The sequence below is a fragment of the Engystomops pustulosus genome, chromosome 6 (assembly GCF_040894005.1).
Source record: "Engystomops pustulosus chromosome 6, aEngPut4.maternal, whole genome shotgun sequence".
In the NCBI taxonomy this organism is placed as follows: domain Eukaryota; kingdom Metazoa; phylum Chordata; class Amphibia; order Anura; family Leptodactylidae; genus Engystomops; species Engystomops pustulosus.
The window spans coordinates 72,610,289-72,631,882 of record NC_092416.1 but is presented as its reverse complement, the minus strand read 5'-3'; the positions used below and the strand labels follow the sequence as shown (position 1 = coordinate 72,631,882).

The 21,594-nt window shown below is 41.4% G+C and overlaps 1 protein-coding gene across 13 annotated transcripts in view; it reads right to left on the bottom strand.

The window, feature by feature from the left end:
• GRAMD1B (GRAM domain containing 1B) overlaps nt 1-21,594 on the bottom strand; it is a 168,516-nt gene that overhangs the window by 43,657 nt on the left and 103,265 nt on the right. For 6 of the 13 annotated variants that reach the window (XM_072156518.1, XM_072156521.1, XM_072156519.1 and 3 more), the window contains 2 exons: nt 8,653-8,863; nt 3,396-3,419 (listed from right to left, as the gene is read on the bottom strand). In XM_072156518.1, the coding sequence (XP_072012619.1) occupies nt 3,396-3,419; nt 8,653-8,863 (235 nt within the window). Of the gene's footprint in view, nt 1-3,395; nt 3,420-8,652; nt 8,864-11,601; nt 12,499-19,856; nt 19,945-20,038; nt 20,260-21,594 lie in introns of those variants that run through there. The other 7 variants (XM_072156520.1, XM_072156522.1, XM_072156523.1 and 4 more) reach the window with 5 other exon arrangements.

The following is a 21,594-nucleotide window of genomic DNA, read 5'->3' as shown; positions in this document are numbered from 1 at the left end:
CAAATATAAGAATATTACCACAGTCACGGTGGTATGGATATATGAGTAAGTGTCTTGTGCTTGATTTTAATGGACATTTTCATTAACGCCATCGAATCGATACTCTTTTTCATTTTTGTGTTTCCATTTATTTGCTCGCCTTCTTTAAATATACAAAATCAAATTATGCAGCAGCTGTTTGCTGTGAAAGGACTATGTGTAGTGTTAGCTAGAGGATATCAAGGATACACTATAAATCACCAAGAGGTATCTAAATTAGCAAATCACAGGGTGAAATCAGAATTATTTAAAACCTAACTTTTATTAACCTTGATAAAAAACGTGTCCTAAAAACCAAACTTAAGGACCAAAGACGGCAAATTAAACAATACTTGCCATAAACACTGGCCATCCAATCCACATATCCACTCTATTTGTTAGAGCTGGAACAAAAAAGGGAAAGTATGAAACGGTCTTACCAGTGGCTGAGTCGTATACAGATGCAGGAGCTGGGTCAGGAGGGAGTAGAGGTGGACCCCAGGTCAGGAACAGATGACAGCACTGCACCTAGAAGTCCCTATTGCTGTCTCTCCCTATACCCACTGAATTAGCGACTCAGCCACTGGTAAGACCGTTTCATACTTTCCCCTTTTTTGTTCCAGCTCTAACAAATAGAGTGGATATGTGGATTGGATGGCCAGTGTTTATGGCAAGTATTGTTTAATTTGCCGTCTTTGGTCCTTAAGTTTGGTTTTTAGGACACGTTTTTTATCAAGGTTAATAAAAGTTAGGTTTTAAATAATTCTGATTTCACCCTGTGATTTGCTTCTTTAAATATCTAAACCATTTTAAATCTTTTGTGCACTGAGCTTTAGAAGTTCTTATTTTCTGCATAAAAAAAAATATACTTTCTAGTGGCAGTTTTTAATTTTCCATCCTGTTTACTAGGAAGCAGGAAAAAAAATCCAAATGCACTGAACTTGACCAAATAATGCTTTTCTCCATTTCCTGTTGGGCTCTGTTTTTACGGCTTTCACTGTGTGCTCACCATTATTCTTTGTGTCGGTGCGAATACAGGAATACCAAATTTTTACCGAGTTTTTCAGCACAAAAATTGTACTGAAAAAATCTAACTCGGCTTATACTTGAGTCAATTCTACAACAGGCAGTAGTGATCTCAATATGTTTGGGACCCTAAACCCTGAATGTAAATGCTGGCGTTTTTTTTGTAGTCCACAACTGCTTGACAAATTTCCTTTGAGCCACGTCACTCTGCTGTATTCATACTTTGTGGTATCCAGAGGTTCAGTGTAGGAATACTTTTCTTTATCTCCATTTTGAGTGTGAGATGTGATAATAAATAGCAATGCCAAAGATGTCAGACAGACTTCAGTAAGCAGTATTACTTCTTACTACAGATCTTTGGGCCCTGGGGTGTGTTTCCAAAGTTTTGTGGCTACTGTATCTCTGCAGGAACTATGAAGATTGCTGGATGTTACCCATCTATAGACCAGCCATCATACAAAACAGTGAAAAATTCTGGCTGCGTGAAAAGCGTCCCCTGCCAGTTCGCTCTTCAGCAAGGACAGCTCACAATCCTGCGTTGGGTCCTAGCTGTCATCTTCCACTCAGCCTGGCAGCCAGGAGCAGTGGGGCTGGGTGCTTTACCAACTCAAAATCACTTTAAAACTAAAACCCGCACCATGCAGGGCACTTTATAAGCTTTCAAGACATATCTTTCCTTTTACCCAAAGATCTTGAACATGAAACAAAATCTAATTTTCTATAGTTATAGAAATTAGCTCCTTGGTGCACCAGGGGAGGCCATGTCTGCTGGTGCACCAATTTTCTTATAAGAGAATGTAGCGCCACCCCTTTACCCAATGATTGACATCTCCCACAAAAATAAGGAACAGAAGGTGGAAAACGAGTGCACCAGCAGATCCGACCACATCTCTGGTTAATTTTAGGTAAAAATTTTATTTTTGTTAGAATTGTTGAAGAGATATGCTGTTAAAGTTTAGAAAATTCGCTACCTGAATGTAATATTACATATGGGCTACTCTAGCTCCTCAGTGGCCTGGCTTTACAAACTGTTGCAACACTGTGCTGTAAGAATTCTAACTCTATCCCTCCCCCTAACATTTCCTGTATACAAAGCAGCAGTGAGAACATAATGGGAGGGGAGAAGTGCTCCTTCACACAAACAACCTGTGTAGCTTCAACCCGGAGGGACTGGGGTAGCTCTTCTGGTCATTACCATAATTTTAAAAATTGATTTTAGAAGGAAGGAGGCCAAGGATAACAAATATAAGATGATTACTACAATCACAATGTTTACATCTAGGAGTGTGTGCCTCTGGTTTATCCATTCTTGATATCGATGCTGGATTTTCTTTAAAAGACAACTGTCAGGGTGATTTGGGACGCCCTTTAGCTAGTCTCTCAGTGACTGCTGCTAAAATTAAAAAAACTTTTAGACTCACCTTTTTCTGGAGCTCCTCTTTCCTATTTAGTTGCACATTGAAGCCGGCATACTACACCCGGCTTATACTGCACATGTGCTACTTGCAAAATGAAACATAGCTGTACTTTTCTGGCTTCAATGAATTACTACTGCGCATGTGCAGGGAGCACCAGAAATGGGTCCGATGCGCCTCAAGGGCTCCTCGCACAATATAACAGCTTGTGAATCTTCAGCACGGAGGGGCTCTGGTAACATCCCCAGAAGCCGTTTAGGCTCAATGGCATACTTTTAAAAGTTGATTTTAGAAAGAAGGAGGCCCATGGATAACAAATATATGAAGATTACCACAAAGTGCCTTGATCTATGATTAAGTTCCCCTGGTTTATTATGCTGGATTCTGATGGTAGATTTCCTTTAATCATATTATATTCCATTGAAACAAATGACACGTAGCATGCTAATTGTGTACTGGCTAAAATTGTAGATGAGTGCTTGTACTGTGTACTGGCTTTTCTATACAACTATATAAGACGACCCCTTTATCAACTCCCTGATGAACAATTACAGCCAAAAAGTTTGTATTTCCCTTAGCTGGTTTCTGTGCATGGCAGAGGAAACTCCTGCCAGCTGACTAATGGTAGATGCATATGTGTGCCATGTGTTGGTTAGGGATAGTCTGGAGCCCACCTTATATGTTTAATGGTAATGATAAATTCAACAGGTTCACACAGGACAACTTTATGCCAAATATGACAAACAAAAAGTAATATATTTCTCCGCAGTCCAGACTTGTGCTATAATTTGATCAGGCACATAGAGGAAGGGGAAGCTGTATAGCTACAACACACACTACAGGGCAATGCCAGGAGCCAGCCTAATCACCTCTAGATAGCCAGGATCACAGGGAGGAGGACAAGACCAGGGGGACAAGATAAAGATAACATCTTACTTTGATGAGGTTAAGTCTGTCATACTGAAACAGAAATACAGAGAGAATTAGAGCTAACACTTTACAGAACAGAAACAACGCACATTATGAACACAATGTCAGGACGGCATCGCTGCCCATCTGCCATTGCCGTCGACTGAAACAAACATTTCATGAAGTCAAAAATGGCCACCTAGGCCAAGCTGAAATACTGGATCATGTAGGAAGGGATTCAAATGGGGAAAGAAAGTAAGATGAATGCTGATCAGCACTCTGGGATCTGTTCCCACTTCGCCAAAAAATAAAGGAAATGAGACATGAGCCAATTCTCGAGATTCAGGTTTTGTATTAAATGAGGATATAATGTTCAAGGTTTGGCTGATAAATAGATGAAACAAAGTCTTGACTTAAATATAAGACAGACACTAAAAGTGACAGTGACATTTAGCCTTGAGGTGCTGGGCTTAGAAATTTGGAGGTAATTTATGGAAAAATAAGTGCGCCCTCTTGTGGACACTACCATTACACACAGTTACTCCAATCTGCACACAGCAATCTGTTATTACTATTAGAAATGGTCATAAATTGACAAATGGATGTGAACAATTGTGGAGGGGGTTTCTGCACACACACTATAGGAAAGATTTATCAGTGCTTCTTCGACAGTTTTTTGTACTGAAATAAAGTGTGGTTATTCTTTACTAGACTTTACTGTAAAAGGAAAGCTCTTTAATGATTGATCAATGCTTTTCCAGCAACATTACACTGCTTACATGATCACAAACTTTAATACAGAAACCACCTCACCGCATCATTAAATAAATTCTAATTCAATGTCCTGCGAATTCCTGAGTGTGAAGATGTGAAGGTGTGTGTGAAGGTGAAGGTGAGCGAAGATTCTTCATTTTAATGGCTGTGACCTTGGCGCACGTTGCCTGGTTCTGCCACTTGTGAGGTGACACAATGTCACAAGTGTTTGGTTCCAGGATAGGATGTCAAGTCTTGGCACCGCTCTCTGGCTTCTGCTCACACACACAAAACATGGGGACTAGAAGTGGTTTATTGGCTGTAATTTGGAGGCAACCACTGATGACAAATTCTTCACTGCAGCTTACTGACTTGTAGAGCGGAATAGAGCAAGTCTTCCTGGAACACAGCTAATACATGCCAGAGAGTATCCCACACAGGAGATCAGGATGGCTTGGTAAATAGCTCAGTATATGCTGCCATCTAATGCAGGGCATTACAATTTGTTATATTCTCAACAGAATCGCCACTTGGGGCTTGTCCCAGATACTATATGATCATATTGAGTACAGACTGTATGTGTTGTACAGCTTACAGAACTTGTGACTAAAATAAAGAACCTAGGAATCTACCAGGGGTATCCACAGAAACACTAGGGCCATGCATGTGTAACAGAATACAATTAAGTACCATTTATATGTGTGAATTTATTGCAACAAGGAACTTTCCCAGTACTTGGCTGTAAATTCTTTGGCTGGAGAACTAAAAAGAACCCTCCTGCCCTGTATACTGCTCCAGTTACATCATCATCACAAGTGAACTGATGGGTGGCAGCAGCCAAAGCTACACACAGCCAAAGCTACTTTATGTTGACTTACTAATCCTGTGAGATATTATTTATTACAGAATGGATCAGGGCAGCTTAAATTTTTTATAGCCCTGAGACTCCTTACAGGACATTTGCATACAGTGATCAAAGTTATTTATTTTTGCATAATTCTAAATCTCCCTGAATACAGAAGAAGATCACATGATACTGTCACTGTCCTGCATAACAGGACAGTGACAACTTGTGGCCTAAATCCTCATTACAGGTTCCCTTTAAAGGGACATCGAGGCAGAGATTATGCTTCAACCTGCCCTACCACTGGTGAAGTTAGGCAACATTGTAATAAGTACTGTAGGTGTCTGGAGCTGTTTGTACTTATACATAATGTCACATATACGTCTATATGTGTGTCTGGGTAGGTGTTTGTATGGGTGTACCTATACAGTTTATATACAGTGTTGGTGTAAACAACTCCATAAAACCAGTTTTCACAGTTTAGTTGCTGGTCTAAAGCATTCACGTATTTGCTCACACAGTGGGGCAGATTTATCAAGTGTCTGAAAGTCAGAATATTTCCAATTGCCCATGGCAACCAATCACAGCTCCCCTTTAAAATATTCATGAGCACTGGTCAAATGAAAGCTGAGCTGTGATTGGTTGCCATGGGCAACTGGAAATATTCTGACTTTCAGACTGCTTGATAAATCTGCCCCAGTATCTTGAAGGTGGGACACCAGGTAAACTTGTTTAAAATTGTTGCTGCTCATCAGTCTAGTAAGAGTTATATGGACATTTCCAAACAATCTGAGATCTATGACAAAGATTATAGACAAGTGGAAAACATTCCAGCAAATTCACTACAAGGTCAGAGATTTACCTTAGAGAAAAATAAATGATGATCAATGGCGCTGTCACAGACCAGACCTTAACCCAGTCAAAATGCTAGGACTGGACCTTAAAAAAAACTGAGCATAGACAAATGTCCATAAACTGCAATAAACTGAAGCACCATTGTAAAAAAAAAGTGGGTCAAAATTACATTAAGATGACTACTCGCTATTGGAGGTATTGGAGGTAATTATTTTTATCACAAAAAGCTTTTCTATTTTCCTAGTTTTTGGAGAAAAAAATTGCTGTCCTCTCTCAGTGGCTGGATACCTAGCTGCTGCGACTCCCTCCCTCTACCCTGCATAAAGCTCCCACTTAATTTGAGATCAGAAAGTTCCATATTTGCACGACAAAGTTGCATACCAAAATAGTATCCTCATAATACTAATAAAACGATTGGAGAGTGGCTCAAGAGACACACAACGCGCCTATGGCGGGCACTGTACTGCAGAAGGTACTGTAAAACAGACTAATAGCTGTATAACAGGGCTGGCAATAAAGAGGGAAGTGCTGGATAATGAAGTTTGTGAAGGCGGTCATCATGTGGCGCATCCTCTACCAGTATACTCACATCTATTTTAAGCCAGGCCGTCTTTTTCATCACAACACAAACCACAGCATCTATCAGTAAAGACCAAGTCCATAGCTATACTGCAACATAGTTTCATCCTCTTTCTTTATCAAAACTTTCTTTTTAGAAACAAGTTATAATTTGCAGAGCACACATGTAATCCTCCCATGTAGAGATCTCCAGAAAATCCTTAATTCAAACTATTGTTTGACAGATGAGAAATCAGGAATGCTGTGATAAAGACACAAACAGTCCCCTTTCAGATTTTGCAGGCCATCATCTAGCTGTGGCATCAATGGCCGTCCTTAAATAAGCAGTGACTATGAGAATGGAGTCTCCTGACCATGCGTAGCAAGTAGCCCATGACTGTAAAAGGCCATCAATTACCATGAGCCTCTGAGCATATGGAAACAGTCCGCTACCATATGGAAAGAGCCTGTCACCACTCGGCATAGAGCAAAACCCCTCAGTATGGAGCCCATGACCATTAGTATGGAATTAGATACATAAAAACTGCATATTTTGATATGTCACCCATTTCACATTGTTAGGGGTCTGGATATTTGCCTTCTCCTTACTGCAGCCTCATTGCTACAGCCACTTTCATGCTTACTTCTGTCTGTCTTGCTATGCACGGCCTACTATGTACTACATCTACGAGGATGCAAGGTAAAAAATAACTCCAAAGAATCAGATATCGGAGGCCTATCCTAAGAATAGACCATCAATTTCCTGGTCCAAGAATACTCTTTTTACTCTTGTAATTACTTTCTGAGGGTTGTCATTGGAAACACAGTAGTTTAGCCCGGTTCCAAAGTCTTAACAATCTGTCAACTAATTTCCCATGATGCATTGCTCTCTGTTAACAGGAACTTGGCAGAATTAAGAATGTGAGAGGCAAAGGATTGACAAATCAACAATTTATATTGAGATATTATTTAAGAAAAATCTCTACATTCTACAAACAGGGACCATAGTGGTCAAAATACTCATAAAATAAGCAAAATGTCTCATCCAAAATGATTTATGACCCTCTACAGATGCCTAAAAGGAAGAGAATGAACTCACAGTACAAATGGATAATAACTATAACTATAATACAGAGCTTTCTTTCAGACATAGTCAATATTCAGATCTACTAGCAATTGGTAACACATAAGGCTTGTACAAACATGAGTACCACAAATTCCTATACTAAAGCTAGAGGCAGCAGGATTTAGGGGGATTGTCCAGGACAAACAAATTGTTAACAAATTGCAAATCATAGATCTTTAAAAAACGCAAAAAAAAAGAAAAAAAAAGACAGGTACTACCTATTCAAAAAGAAATGTCCCTGCATCCAGTGGAAATGTCAACATACAAAGAAACAGTCGGATGCGTACAAGTGACTACCAATAATAAGCAAGGCAAGTTTATTGAAAAATCAATACATTACACATGTACAATATGGAACAAGGGTATTAAAAATACACCCGCAAGGTGTATAAGATAACCAAGGGGCAAAAAATTGGCCACACACACATGGTTAGAGAGAGTGGCAGATGAACAGACCCCACATGTTTTGTGACAAGTTTGTGACTTCCTCGTATTGTCACAGTTATGTTGTCACAGTTATGTTGTCACAGTTATAGGCATGTGCTTATCTGCTACTTTTTATTCCATATCTGCATCTACCACATTTCGTGATTACCACTAGTGCTTGCATTTGGTCATATGTATCTTTTCATTTAATTGGCACTTCAGGCAGAGTGTGGTTAGGGGCATGTGGCCAATTTTTGGCCCTTGGTCATCTTATACACCATGCGGGTGTATTTTTAAGTGTTTTTACACCCTTGACATTATATCAGAAAAGGATTTAAATAGCAAAAAGCTACAATTTGTAAACTTTTATTTTCGTCCGGCAAACCCTTTAATTTTTAAAGTACAATACAGAAAAAAAGTAAATGACCCAGACAGAAGATATTGCTATTGACTTATGAAGAAAATAAGAGTCATATGTGTTATTACAAGATAATGCCAGTGCCAAACCCACCTGCCTGTTATACAATTAATTATTGTATACAAAAACTATTAGCAAACCAGAAAGATAGATTTACAAGTTGACCTTGATAAATTTTAGTCTTCCGTGTAACCATATTCACTTCTCTACAAGAAAATGTTCTGATAAAACCCTTTGTCCATGCATTCTCCATCTCCAGAATCATTAGTGTCCAATGATAAGAGCTAACAGAAGCAGCACGCACCTTGGAATTCTTGCCTCCACTGCGACCCGACTGAGAGGACCCGCTCCGCTGCACACCTGGTTCTGGGGTAGGAGGAGATTTGTCTGACGAATGGTCCGAGCTTTTCTCCACCATGACTTCTCCTTCACTCTGTTGAGGTGTCGGAGAGCGAGATCGCTTGCGCAGGATGGGAGAGCAGGCAGGAGAGCTTCGGTTCGAGTTACTTGCCGTACTAAGTGAAAAGATAACAGGGTTATACAAGATAAACCACATTTATTTAAAAAAAAAAATGTTCTGGAATAGTTGTTTTCTAGCTTTATGTAAATGCAGACTGGCAGCAGGGTACCATCGAAAATGCTGTAACTTTCCAATAAACTTTGTTTCATTTCAAGGACTTTTTGTGATTGCACAACACTGGGTTTGCTACATATGTTAATCCACTGACTTTAACAACCAGCAACACAAATATCTTTGGTAGCGAGGGTTTGTCACAATGTATCAGCCACTTGCCTGAACTCTACCTTATTTAACTCATAAAAGGATGTACGAGTTAGATGTCAGCAGGACTAGGTAATGGTAAGACTTTGTCTTTGGTGTTTTAATTCAAGAGCAATTTCTTTTCTTTTGGTGAAGAAATTCAACAAAGTTTATTAGTACCCAAAAATCCCAGAGACTGGTCATCTCCTGATATGAATGTTTTAATAAATATGTGTATTTATCAGGAAATAATAATTCAGGATCATCTTTTCTTGAAGATCTGCATAATGATATTCTTCTGTTATTCCTACTAGACATTTATGACTTTTTAAACATTCATAGTTTATTTCTAGATGGATGATTTCTAAGGAAAGGTGGTCCAGAATTGTCATTTTGCAGGGGAATACTATTGTTTACTATTACAGAATGCTAGACACCTTTACATAAATAATTCACAAAGAAAATAATTAAAGCACAAATAAAAGCAATAGGAAAATATATCTAATAGTTGTCGTAATAGCGGAGAGTGGAAAGAAGAAGTACTGAATCACAGTTGTGGCCGATTCCTGAGTCCTCGGCAGATCACAGGGTCAAACAAATGACTTTATCAATGGTGCAGGAGCAGAGATGTTGCGATGATGCAGGATCTAAAGGCGAGCTAGCAGCAGGGGAATTGTACAGACAAGCATCATGAGCAAAGATGAACACAGCTATAGCCACACAGCAGCAAGCAAAAAGAGCCGTAAGCAAGGAAGCCGTACACAGCTCCCTGCAAGTCACTGGGCCACAGTTTTAGTCGGAGGCCTAGAAATAACATGCAAGATAATAGAAGCAACAGATCATGGCCAATGGGTACCAAGGCCGAGACATGAATTTCTTGATATATAGCTGAGGGGGGAGAAAAAAATGAGACCAGTCAAGGAAAATGATGTGCATATTCACACGTGTGTGTAGAGTAGTGGTGTATAACATGTCAATCTCCAGCTTTAGGCAAACTACAACTCCGAACATACACTGATAATCAAAGCCAACAAAGCTGTAAAATAACTAAAATAAAAGCAAAATAAATTCATTACCTGATAAATTTCAGAAATGACCATACTGTATGGAAATACTGACCCTTTGCCTTCTGTGATGGAACATGCAATAGTTAGTTATAGTGAAACTTGTGTTTTCCCACCAGTATCTGTCTCCCCCACACTTGCACCATACATGATCTTATCACCCAGACCACATCCTTATCAGAACTGCTACCCTCGGCCCATGAGATCTTCTGCACTTTGCTGACTAATAAGATTCTCCTAACTTTAGAGTGATGGAAAAATAGCATGAAGACATGGAAACTTCTGCTGGCCTGGTAGTGTGATCAGCACGACTGCCGCGATGGATGATAACAGACAGATTCTGTTTTTATTGGCTATTATTTTTGGCAATGGCTACCCATCCCACTTCCCATTCTGTAAACTTCCATACCTACATTTTCTCCCATGTATCCCTATATGAATCCATGCAGGCCTGTATTCATACATTCCCTTGAAGCCTTTACCCTAACATTTTCAATTTCTTTTCTGCCCTCATATTATTTACGATAATCTCCACCCTTCCTAATACCCCTAGTAAAATACCAGCTGTACCTTATAATGTAGAAAACGAACAGTCCGTAGTGTGCAACACAAAGATGCTCAGCCATATTGTGAGTCTCCCTAGGCAGAATATTCCCCATTGTATGCATACAAATTAATAAATAATAATTACCATTAATGATCTCCCTGACTTTGTAGACTCCTTACTTCTAAGCAGGCATGACACACTCTTTATAGACGTCTACTGCTGTGCTGCAGTATTATCCTATGGCAATGGTTGTCCTATGGTAACCTACCTTCTGGGGTGAGTCCAAGCCCAATTCTCAAGAGATATTTTAATAACAGGGGATGACATAAAGCCCTGGCTGCTCCATCCACCTGCTCTTACCCTAGGGAGAGTGTGCAACTTACCTATCATCCAAACATTGGCCAGCACAACTTCACAATGACACTGCCGAACTAGACACAAAAAGAAAAGGCAACACCCTCTAAGTGTGCGCGGCCTGATGTACGAGGCAGACACAGGTCCCAGCTGATGACAGAACATATTTGCACACCTGCAGGACATGGCACATGTGCTGGACACAGGCACCTTGCAGACTGCAGTGATACCCGGGATGACGCATTGGTAATTTAAGCATCTCGCAGGGTGGGAGCAGCCGCAGCCTTTTGTCAGAGCACCATTCCTAGCACAGCATGAAGAGGGACAGAAAGAAGTCCGCAGCAAAATGTGTCACAATGCAGTGATGGTCCCACAGCAAGCACTGAGCACTGCTCAGTACACCCCCTCACCATCATTATGGGGGGAGGAAGACATAGATCCATACTATACATATACATCACTGCAAGGTCACAGACGCAAACAAACTGTGAGCAACATAAAACAGACAGAAGCCTCAGCAGCACTAACCTGGCAGCCATGAGAGGATGAGCCAGCATCATTGCTTGATCCATTCATTCATGCAGAAAAAACAGCAGGGGGCAGGGAAGCCAGCAGCAGGCAGGAGGGCTACTCACCTCCAAATCCATCTTAGTGCCCCCTCCACCTATACAGGGGGGTCTTATCAGGCTGCTCTGCTAAAAGAAGGAAGCCTTTTATTTCAGCTGTTTCTCTGTCACCCTCCTGAAGCAGAGTCTGTACGATGGGAGGGAACAGCCATTCATGGACCAGCCCTCCTCACTGACTCACAGCTGCTCCTGTCATTTGCACTCTTCCCCGTTACATTCCCTATTTTTGTTCTTTATCAATCCCAGGCTCTTCTCCAAGGATGCAGTGCCATCATCCTGCCGTCACCCTTGGTGATGCCCGTCTGTCACATGGCACTCACACCTGTGTATCTAACTGCACCAACACCATCTCTGGCCTCTCAATGCAGTCTTAAGCACCAAGGAACACTACAACAATTGAAGTCCAAAACAATTCCTATAGAATTAATAATGAGTTTCCTGTCCTTATAAATGTCTATGGAGTATGTTTTTTTCAGCATATGGAGAATTAAGACCCATATGAAAATTACCCATGACATGGCTGAAGCCATACGCTGATCTGTGGCAAAGTCAATGGCAGAACATATTGTCACAGAATAAGTCAATGACAGAACATATTGAGACAATGCAGACACTAAGGGGTAGCAGGACAATGAGGATAGGGGTGACTAGACAAGGGCATACTGACACATGAAGTACAGGACAATGATACGAATACTTGAGGTTCACGGCTTCTGAAAAAGGCTTAGTTGTTTTTTTGTTTGAGAATACTTCCTTCTCGTAAAGTCAGCAGTAAAATAAATAAAGCGGCACTCATCAAATGTGTTTTCTCAACCTTTATTCAGCAGAGTGGAAATACGGCCGTACAGCAGACCATGACAGGCCAAGTTGTAGGCCTGAGAAAGCGCCTGTTTGGCCCGAATGGCCCGTCACCTGTCACCGTCTGCTGTATGTCCACATATGCCGCTGAAAAAAGGTTGAGAAAATGCATTTGGTAAGTGCCGCTTTACTATTTATTTTACTGCTGACTGTATTGCCTGGACTTGGAGCTGAGCACATACAGCGTACAACCTGTGGTCTGTATAGGAAGTAGACTCTGGACGGGAGAACCTCACTGTGGTACTGCCGGTACAACTGCTATTTTTTCGACTTCCTTCTCATACGCTTCTGAAGTTACAATGGAAATTCTGCCTTGCCACATCATGCCATGCTTTAAAACACCCTACATTTATACCCTCAGATGTAAAGATCACAGCACGCTTACAGTATACAAAACACTGACCCATCTGTCCCTTACCCTATACTGCTCCAGACGCTTACAAAGCATCTCTTGATGGCAGCTTTCCACCCAGAATCTGCATTCCAGCATCAGTAGCTCCACAGCTGGCCCACACATGGTCTACAGACTCCTCCGCACAACTGCTGCCCTTCAATAAATAGACTGCACAATAAATCACCTGTGAAACCAGCCTGTGCCATACCTTCTGTATAGAGTGGGCATTACTTCCCTTCTCCTCCGCTTTAGACAGGTATACTGTACCTTCAGGTAATTTATTTAACCCATGTGGAAAATGGTTTTTCTTCCATGGGACAACCCCTTTAGGGCTCTATAAAATTCAGATCCATAACAAAAGGAAAAATATTTGCAGCTGAATATAATACATTCTATGCAGCCATACTACAGTGAAATGTTATGGCTACTGCTACAGATAGTAGCTGTAGACTGGCTATAGACTGGCCTGGATTATAACTGAGGGAACTGCAGCTCTGGTCACCAAAAGTGCCAAAACCGACAATTGTGGTCCATGAATCACTTTATGATCAATGTCCAGTGCAGCTGTTCTGTGGGGAAGAAGGGACTCCTTGCACTGTGGTCAGTCCCACCACGATTATCCTAACATGCAGCTTTCTTAGGCTGGTTGTACACAATTATAATAAAGCTTTAATATATGTTCTTGTGCTCTACTTGTGCCCATGACTTTATGGCAGTGTGATACATAACCTATAGAAGAGAAGGGACACATGAAATGGCACATTGCAGGCCATTTATCAATCAGGGCTGAAACAGGCTAGTAATGAAGTAGTGAAACTGGAATAAAGTCATTTTTTGCACTTTTCCATGGTTGCATACTGAGAGCACTTGCTTTTTTTTATTTTTCTGTCAATGTAACTGTATTGGGGCTTGTTTTTAGTGGGACAAGTCTGCAGTCTCAACAGGACCATTTTGGGTACATATATTTCACTGATTCTATCAAAGTTGTCTTCCCATGAATGAGTTTGTTCAGTCAAACTCACTGAAGCTACCGGCTGTAATGACTGGCCCAATTGCTGGGCAGCTGAACTGAACCAACATGCTTAGTTCCATTGCTTAGCGTTCAGGCACATGCAGCAAGTTTGACTGAACAAACCCGACTCTTGTGATACTCTTCTTACACTTTAGATTTTGCACTATTCACTTTGCAGTTTAGACAACCGGATACATTTATTCTCTGGGCCAATGCAAATTAAAAAATACCTCATTTATCAAGGTTTTCTTTATTTTTACTAGTTTAAAACAATAAAAAGCCTCAACAAGTAACAAAAATTGTATAAGTGAAGTGTACAGTTGAGAATAGTAAACTTTGTAATATATTTTATGAAAGAAATCTCTTCCTGTGTCCTAGGAGCATCGCTTGGTCAGAATGTGCTGGTCAGTGGTACGGTTTTACTGCCGCTTGGGTGGCATCCCCCAAACTCAACCCCAGTTAAGTGCAATGGTGGAATAGAAAGCAGTATGTGCCCTTTTCCATCATGCAGCCTCTGCTGCTATATTATGCAGCTCCGAGGCTTCCTTGGTGCAAGATCCTGCGCCCCTACACCAAGAAGCTCAAGACAGAGTACAGAAAGGAGCCGCCTCAGAGGGAGGGATGGCAAGTATTACAATTATTGTTGTTTTTTTATAATATACAGAGTTGGGGCATTATTATAAAGATTGGGTTAAAGTGTTAATAAGTGCAGAATGGAGCCAGTATTAAAACTTTGCCAGACTGTGCGCACTATTATTGGGTGCAGTTTTAATATATTTTTTTTATACCTTTCTACGTTTGCCTCACTAATGTGAAGAGTGCGCCATATTATTGTTGGAAAGTTGGAATTGAAGGACCGTAAACCAAGTACACCAACATACTAGTGTGTGCTCCCTCTGACAGGATCCACTCTTCTTTAAGCTTCTTATGCCCTTGTTTGTAATAAAAAAAGGCTTTAAACATTATGCAAATGAGCCTGAGGGGCTGTTTATTTGCATAATTTGAAAAAGCTTTTTTTTGTAAATACAAGGACATAAGAAGCTAAAAGAAAAGCAGATCTTGCCAGAGGGTGCACACTCCTGCATGTAAGTGTGCTTGGTTTACAATCCTTCATCCTGGTGGTATCTGTCCTTTAAACTGAGTGCACTAGTTTTTTTAGTTGTACGGCCGTGCACCAGAATTATGTCCGGAATTCCAACATAAATGTGGCGACCGGTACGAATCCACGTGGGAACACCCCTTTACATGCAGAGTTATGTGTTGTGGCACATACAGTGTAGCTGCAACACAAAACTGGCGCAAGCAGTTTGTGTATAGATATATTGGCAAAAAGCCAGTTTTATAAATGTGGCCTTATGTGAACATAACCTATATGTAAGAGGTATTATTAACATTGGGGATCACAATAAATGGAAACATCAACCAGTTTCATAATTGGGAATCGTGTGACAGTTTTCATGCAAAAAGTCAATAATAAATGCCCCCCCAAGATTTCCGTGTGATAAACTCCACAGTGATAATACATGGCTGAAGAGAAGATGATTTGTAAAGCGCTATGGAATTTGATGGCGCTATATTATAAGGAACAACTAAAATCCGAAGACAAGTGAACTGCAGTCACTGAATGAAATAGGTGTTTCATTTGTAATGTATATGATAAATACTATTTTTTCGGGTTTGTGGGATATATGTAGGGGCCCGGTTACTATTTAGGGTTTGGTACATGAGCACACCACATCTTTTATGAGCCTGGCAACTTCCCTGATGTGTCCTACTTTTTCTCCTACCTTTCTGCCTCATTTATCAGTTTGTGTAAATCATCTTTCTAATCTGTTCTCCATTGACAGGTGAGAGATAAGGAAACCTTCTAAAGTGTCTAATGACTTAACTCTTTACAGAAAGAACCAGGATAGTCTAATCACCTTATATAGCTGAAATACCAAGGCAAATAATCTTTAGGTATAATATGGGCTCATCTTAAACCTCTTTGTCTCATATCTCGTATGCTGTGTACAGGACTTCATACACACAGCTCACTACATAAGCAGTGACAGAAAAAAGAGCACAGAGAACACCCCCCCCCCCCCACAGCACTTCTGATATGATGATGCCGATGTCATTCTTGTCAGCTTAACCTGTTCGGCAGTGCGGTTTCTTCCAGGAGTACACTGAAGGTGCTGGATTGATGAAGCTGTAGGGCTGCGACTGCGTTGGGGGTGTCGAGACGCCAGCATCTGCATGCAGTCCACATGGAGAGGTGGGCGCATCAGATTTGTGGTAGGGTAGGGGGCTAGCATTGATTATGCCCCAGACCCATCCTGGATGGGCTCTTCCACGCCCCCAAAGCACTTCAAACTAGCATAATTTTAAAAACTATTTTTGGTGGTAATGACATTGGACATAGGGCTGATAAAGTCAGTGTGGAAAATCCCTGCAAGAAAGTATTTTTAGTTTGGGGGGGGGGGTGATTTTCCATGACAAATCTGCTTTATTGAAGTGTTAAGATTGTTATGTTTTAAATAAATATAAATATAAATGTTGTACATCAAGGTTTAATCACGACAGGGCTTTTTTACTATGAGAACGGTCAATCTGTTTAATAGCCGGCCTCAAGCGCTGGTCACAGTAGGGACAGCAGAGAGCTTCAAGAAGGGTCTAGATGCCTTTTTACACCCAAATAACATTGATGGTTATGTTATATAAATTGTTTCCCATAAATCTCTTCCTCATCCAATCCCTTCCCTTCCTTGGTTCAACTTGATGGACATGTGTCTTTTTTACAACCAATTAACTATGACACTATGATACATTGCTGCTTCCCAGGCAGTGTGACAGCTTCTTAATTACAGGTATACCTTACATTTGTATTAGAGCCACTATGATAAATCTGACATGGCATGTCAGAAAAGGCATGTAAAATGCTCCTTAGACACTCAAAAAACTGGAGTGCAATCCTGCCTTATAATAAATCTGCCTCAATGTGTTTTTGCCTTAAATTTGTAACACTTCATTCTTTGGGGGTTATTTTTTTATTTACTGGCCATTGGCCATACTGTCACACTGCTCAACTTTACGGGGTTGCATCATTAATCAGCACCCTAGATGCATAAACAACCACAGTACCGCTCAAAATGCCAATCCAGAATTTATAAATGGCACAATGCCACCCCAGAAACCAATTACTGCATACAGAGCAGACAATAATAGTACAGACCCTAGAGCAGATAATAATAGTACTGGAGACCCCTAGAACCTGAAACTACTAATACTGTTGACCCCCAAAGCAGACAAATACTGGAGATAATAATAATAATAATAATACAGGAGACCACATAGCAGATAATAATACTAAAGACCCCATAGCAGATAATACAGGAGATCCCGGAGCTGACAAAAAAATAAATAAATCCTCTCCATTGCCTACCTGCACCGCACTGCAGCTTCTCCTCACCTCCATATGCCGCTCTGTGTCCCCTGCTGATTGTATGCGGAGGCAGAAGACCCGGGAGCAGTACAATACACCTGACAAGTACTTACCACTCCCGGGTGCTCTCCTGCTGTTGCTTTGCTCAGGGTACTGACCTTGATGGATACAACCACTGTTGAGTCAGGACACAAAGTGGAGTGGCTGGAGAGGACCCAAGAGCAGTGAGAACTTCTCAGATGCACTCACCGCTAAAGGGCCTCCTGCACCAATGAACGCTTTCATGTTATATCAGTTATGGAAGTGTTAATTGGATTCTGATAGTTAACAGGGTGCAGACCGCAACTCATGGCTTGACAGGCTGCATGTGGCCTGTCAGCACAGATTGTGCATCCCTAATTCCCCTTTTACTTGAGATAAATGTGACTGCACTTTATGTACATGCTCAGAAGTAAAGCTCTTCTGCTATAGATCAGAGGAATAAAGCACTGGGAAGGAATGCCTGCATTTATCTCAAGCACTGCTAGAGTGAGGAGGAAAACAGGACTGGGGAGTTAGAGTCATGGAGTCAGTGACCATTTTGGTGGAGCTGGAGGTTTGGCCAACCCTGCAGGGAACGGACTCTTTATAAGTGCAAGTCTAATATGACTGCAGAGAAAAGTCATGTATATCATCCAGTCTTTATATGCATCGACAACGTTGAAAAGTTTCAGATTAAGAATAAACGAAACTAGCAATAGGAGAAGTCAAAAACCACAGGAACCTTTGGCGCAAGTACAGACAAGAGAAACCGTGTATTCTGACCACATGGAGCTGAATCACAGATATATTCGGCAACTTTCGTTTCACCACAAAACAATATATAACTGCCAAGAATAAACTACACACAAGCCTAGCAGCAAAGTCCCAAATAAAATGACTTTCCACAGGACTGCAACATTCTCTTATAAAAGCTCTGCCACATCTATACCCGTAGATGCTCAGGGCAGGTTTTAAACCTATTATCCGGTGTATGATGTGACTTTGCTGCAATGTATCTGCACAATCAAATGGGCAGTAGTAGATACTCCAGCCGTCCGCAGAAGAGAGAACAGCCGGATGGGGCCGGACCACTTAACCAGTCCAAGATGATGTAACGAGGGCACACCAAGACAACTCCCCTCATGTGCCAACCTCGGATACTGTTAAATACTGGCTTGTTAATTGCCAGGGGGGATACTATGGACATAATCGCAAACACAAACTAATACCTTAATCCCTCAACTAATTTGTTGGAGGAAGCTAAAGCCACACTATAAGGGTATGTTCACACATCATTGTCAGCTTTTAAATGGAATTTACTGAAAGAAAGATTTGCATATAATGAGAGTCTCCTTACTCATATATATATATATATATATATATATATATATATATATATATATTATAGTAAAAAGAAGAGGATAGGCTCTGTGTACCTAGCCTTAAAGGGGCAACTTTAACACCGTCCTGGCCACTAGTTACATCGTAACTAAAGAATAACCTCACATTGTTACTAAAGAGCAAACAAGCAAGGTGGCGGAAAATTATACAATTTGGGGTACAGTCAGACTTTAGTGGAAATGGCGAACAGAGTTAACATGTACAAGCCAGGAAAATAGGGGGCTGAGAGGAGATATTAATCCTAGAGGTCTGAGGGAGGGCTAGAAAGGATGCAGGATAAATGTTAAGAGGATTATAGGCTCCGTCTACAGATGGCATCCGACAGTCTCCCTGCTCTCTCACTTCTTGCCATACATTTTACATTGCGCCACAGCCAGACTCCATAGGTGGTCTACGACCCAGAAACTTCAGAAGTTACCTAATGGAGTAGAATACTCAAATGAATCCAGGAGCTGGCACTTACCTCAAGGTCAAAGTACACAATGCTGAGTGAAATACTTAGCTGAGGACAGATCCTCCTTATGTCTCCCCCATGCTGTATTCATGGAGCCCGGTGTTTTATTAGGCAGTGATAACAGACACTACAAGTGACATGTGAAAATTGCAGAGTTTGGGAAAGGAAGGGGGGGGTTCACAGCAAAAGCAAATTAAGGCGGTCTGGCAAACATGGGGTTAAACTATCATTCGGTTTACTGGGATATGGAGAAAAGCTAAAAGGGGGAGGAGGGGGGGGGAATCATGGATTTAGGTTCCCTTTACTTTAGTCAGAGGTGTTACATAAGCTCTAGTACCTCTAGTAGTGGTGCAGTGGGGACATAGAATTAAACTTTTACCATTTTATATGCTAAAAATACAAAATTGTGTCCACTGCAAGAAGGCAATGCCAGCTGTGCCAGGCATATGGAGCTCCAGCAGGCACTGCATCATATAAAGGGCACATGCAGTTTACAAGATCTAGTAAGCGATAAAACTATAGTAAACTACCGACTACAACAACCGACTACACCCCATGTGAACTAGGACTAATCTAGAGGGGGCATGAAAAACCTGCAAGCCATGCCGCCTTCCTCCCGGGACCGGGCACAGTGCGTCTCTTCAGTCCATGGATGGAGAGGATGCTCCTGACAGCTGCAGTCTGCAGAAAACCACATGCCAACTTCCCTCAGCCCGGATCCAAAAATAAAGGGGTTCACTATGCTGGGATGGGGGTGGCAGGTGCCTCCGCTTACCAGACAAGCCTGAAGCCTTTCATCAGTGCAGAAGGGTTAAGTCCCCGGGCACATTGCAGCCTGCCCCCTCAGTGCTGCCCGTCCTGCAGGACATAGTGGGGGAGGCCTGCGGCTGCTGATGTCCCCTCTTGTCCTCTCCACACAGCTCTGCTGCTGCTGCTGCTGCTGACAGTCTCGCCTGAGCATGTGCAGAGATGTGGCTTTCCTGCCAGACACTGCTTCTCTGACTGGGAGGGGGCAGCACAGGGGGGTCTTCAAACTAAGAAGTTGTACAATGTATGGACGGAGGAGCTGCAGCTCCCCCCCCCCCCCCCCCCCCCCGGGGTAATTACCGGGAGCCGCCATCTCACAAATAACATCCTGCTCCCTATACTTATACCCTGCTCATTACTCTGCCTCACACCAAGTCACAGCAAAGCCTACATTATCTTCCCTCCTCACGTCAGCTACAAGAAAGGGAAGAATTCTCTCCTCATACAGAGGTTTTCAGGTCACAAACCCATAATCCTGATAGCTGGTATCACCCTGCCCTTCCTGCACCCAAAGACTGATTCCATTTTTGCATTACATCATAAGTTGGTTTGCAAAAGTTTCTGCCCCTATTGAAGGGTCAAAGGAGCTGAGGGCTTATTATGTGTGGGGCAAATTTCGTTTATCAATAGTATAAAAAAAATTGCCTCCAAAGTCATTTGCAAATGAGCTCAGATGAGTCACTTTTTGCCTAAGATGAGTCACTTTCACGTCAACTACACACATGGCATATTCTGTGCAGTCTTTTCATGCAGGTATATGAAGCCAAACCTCACTTCATATTATAATACAATTAGTGAATGCAATTAGAGGAGAAATAACTGAATGATCATGTCACTTTTCTGCACTGGCGTTGCAGATTTTCCTGTGTGTTTTTGTTTACATAGGTGTCGATGGGGGTTAATTATTATTGCCTTTTTAAAAAGTGTCAAAAAGATACCAATGGGCTTTTTGTCTCATTAGTGGCTTATTCATAGAACCACTGCTAGTGCAACACCAGAGACAAGAGATTTAAGACTAGCAATTTTCTAAAATAATTGTAAAAAAAATTGCAAGGTCACTCCACAAAAAGTGAGCAAGCACTCAGCATTTCAGTTCTGTTCCAGAACTCAGTGCTTGGGCAGGTCATTCTGATGAGTTTGACTGAACAAACTCATGTTAAGCCAGCCGTAGAGGCTGGAGGGGGAACTTCTCGGACTCTATAGCAGCTAGAACCATGGTTCTGGTGCCATTGTTAAGATGAGAATCACCATTGTGAGCAGCAGAACTCGATATGCAGGCATTACTATAATGATAATCTTTATTTATATAGCGCCATCATATTCTGTAGCGCTTTACAGAATCTGAGGAACATATACAGATAAAATAAGACATTACAGAGTAATAACAGTCACATGAAACAATAGGAGTGAGGGCCCTGCTCGCAAGAGACTACAGTCTTACATTTAAGAGACAGTTGCTAGTAGTTTAGTGCTATAAAAGCTGGCGACAAATGTTCCTTTTAACCCATTAAGGGAAACCGACCC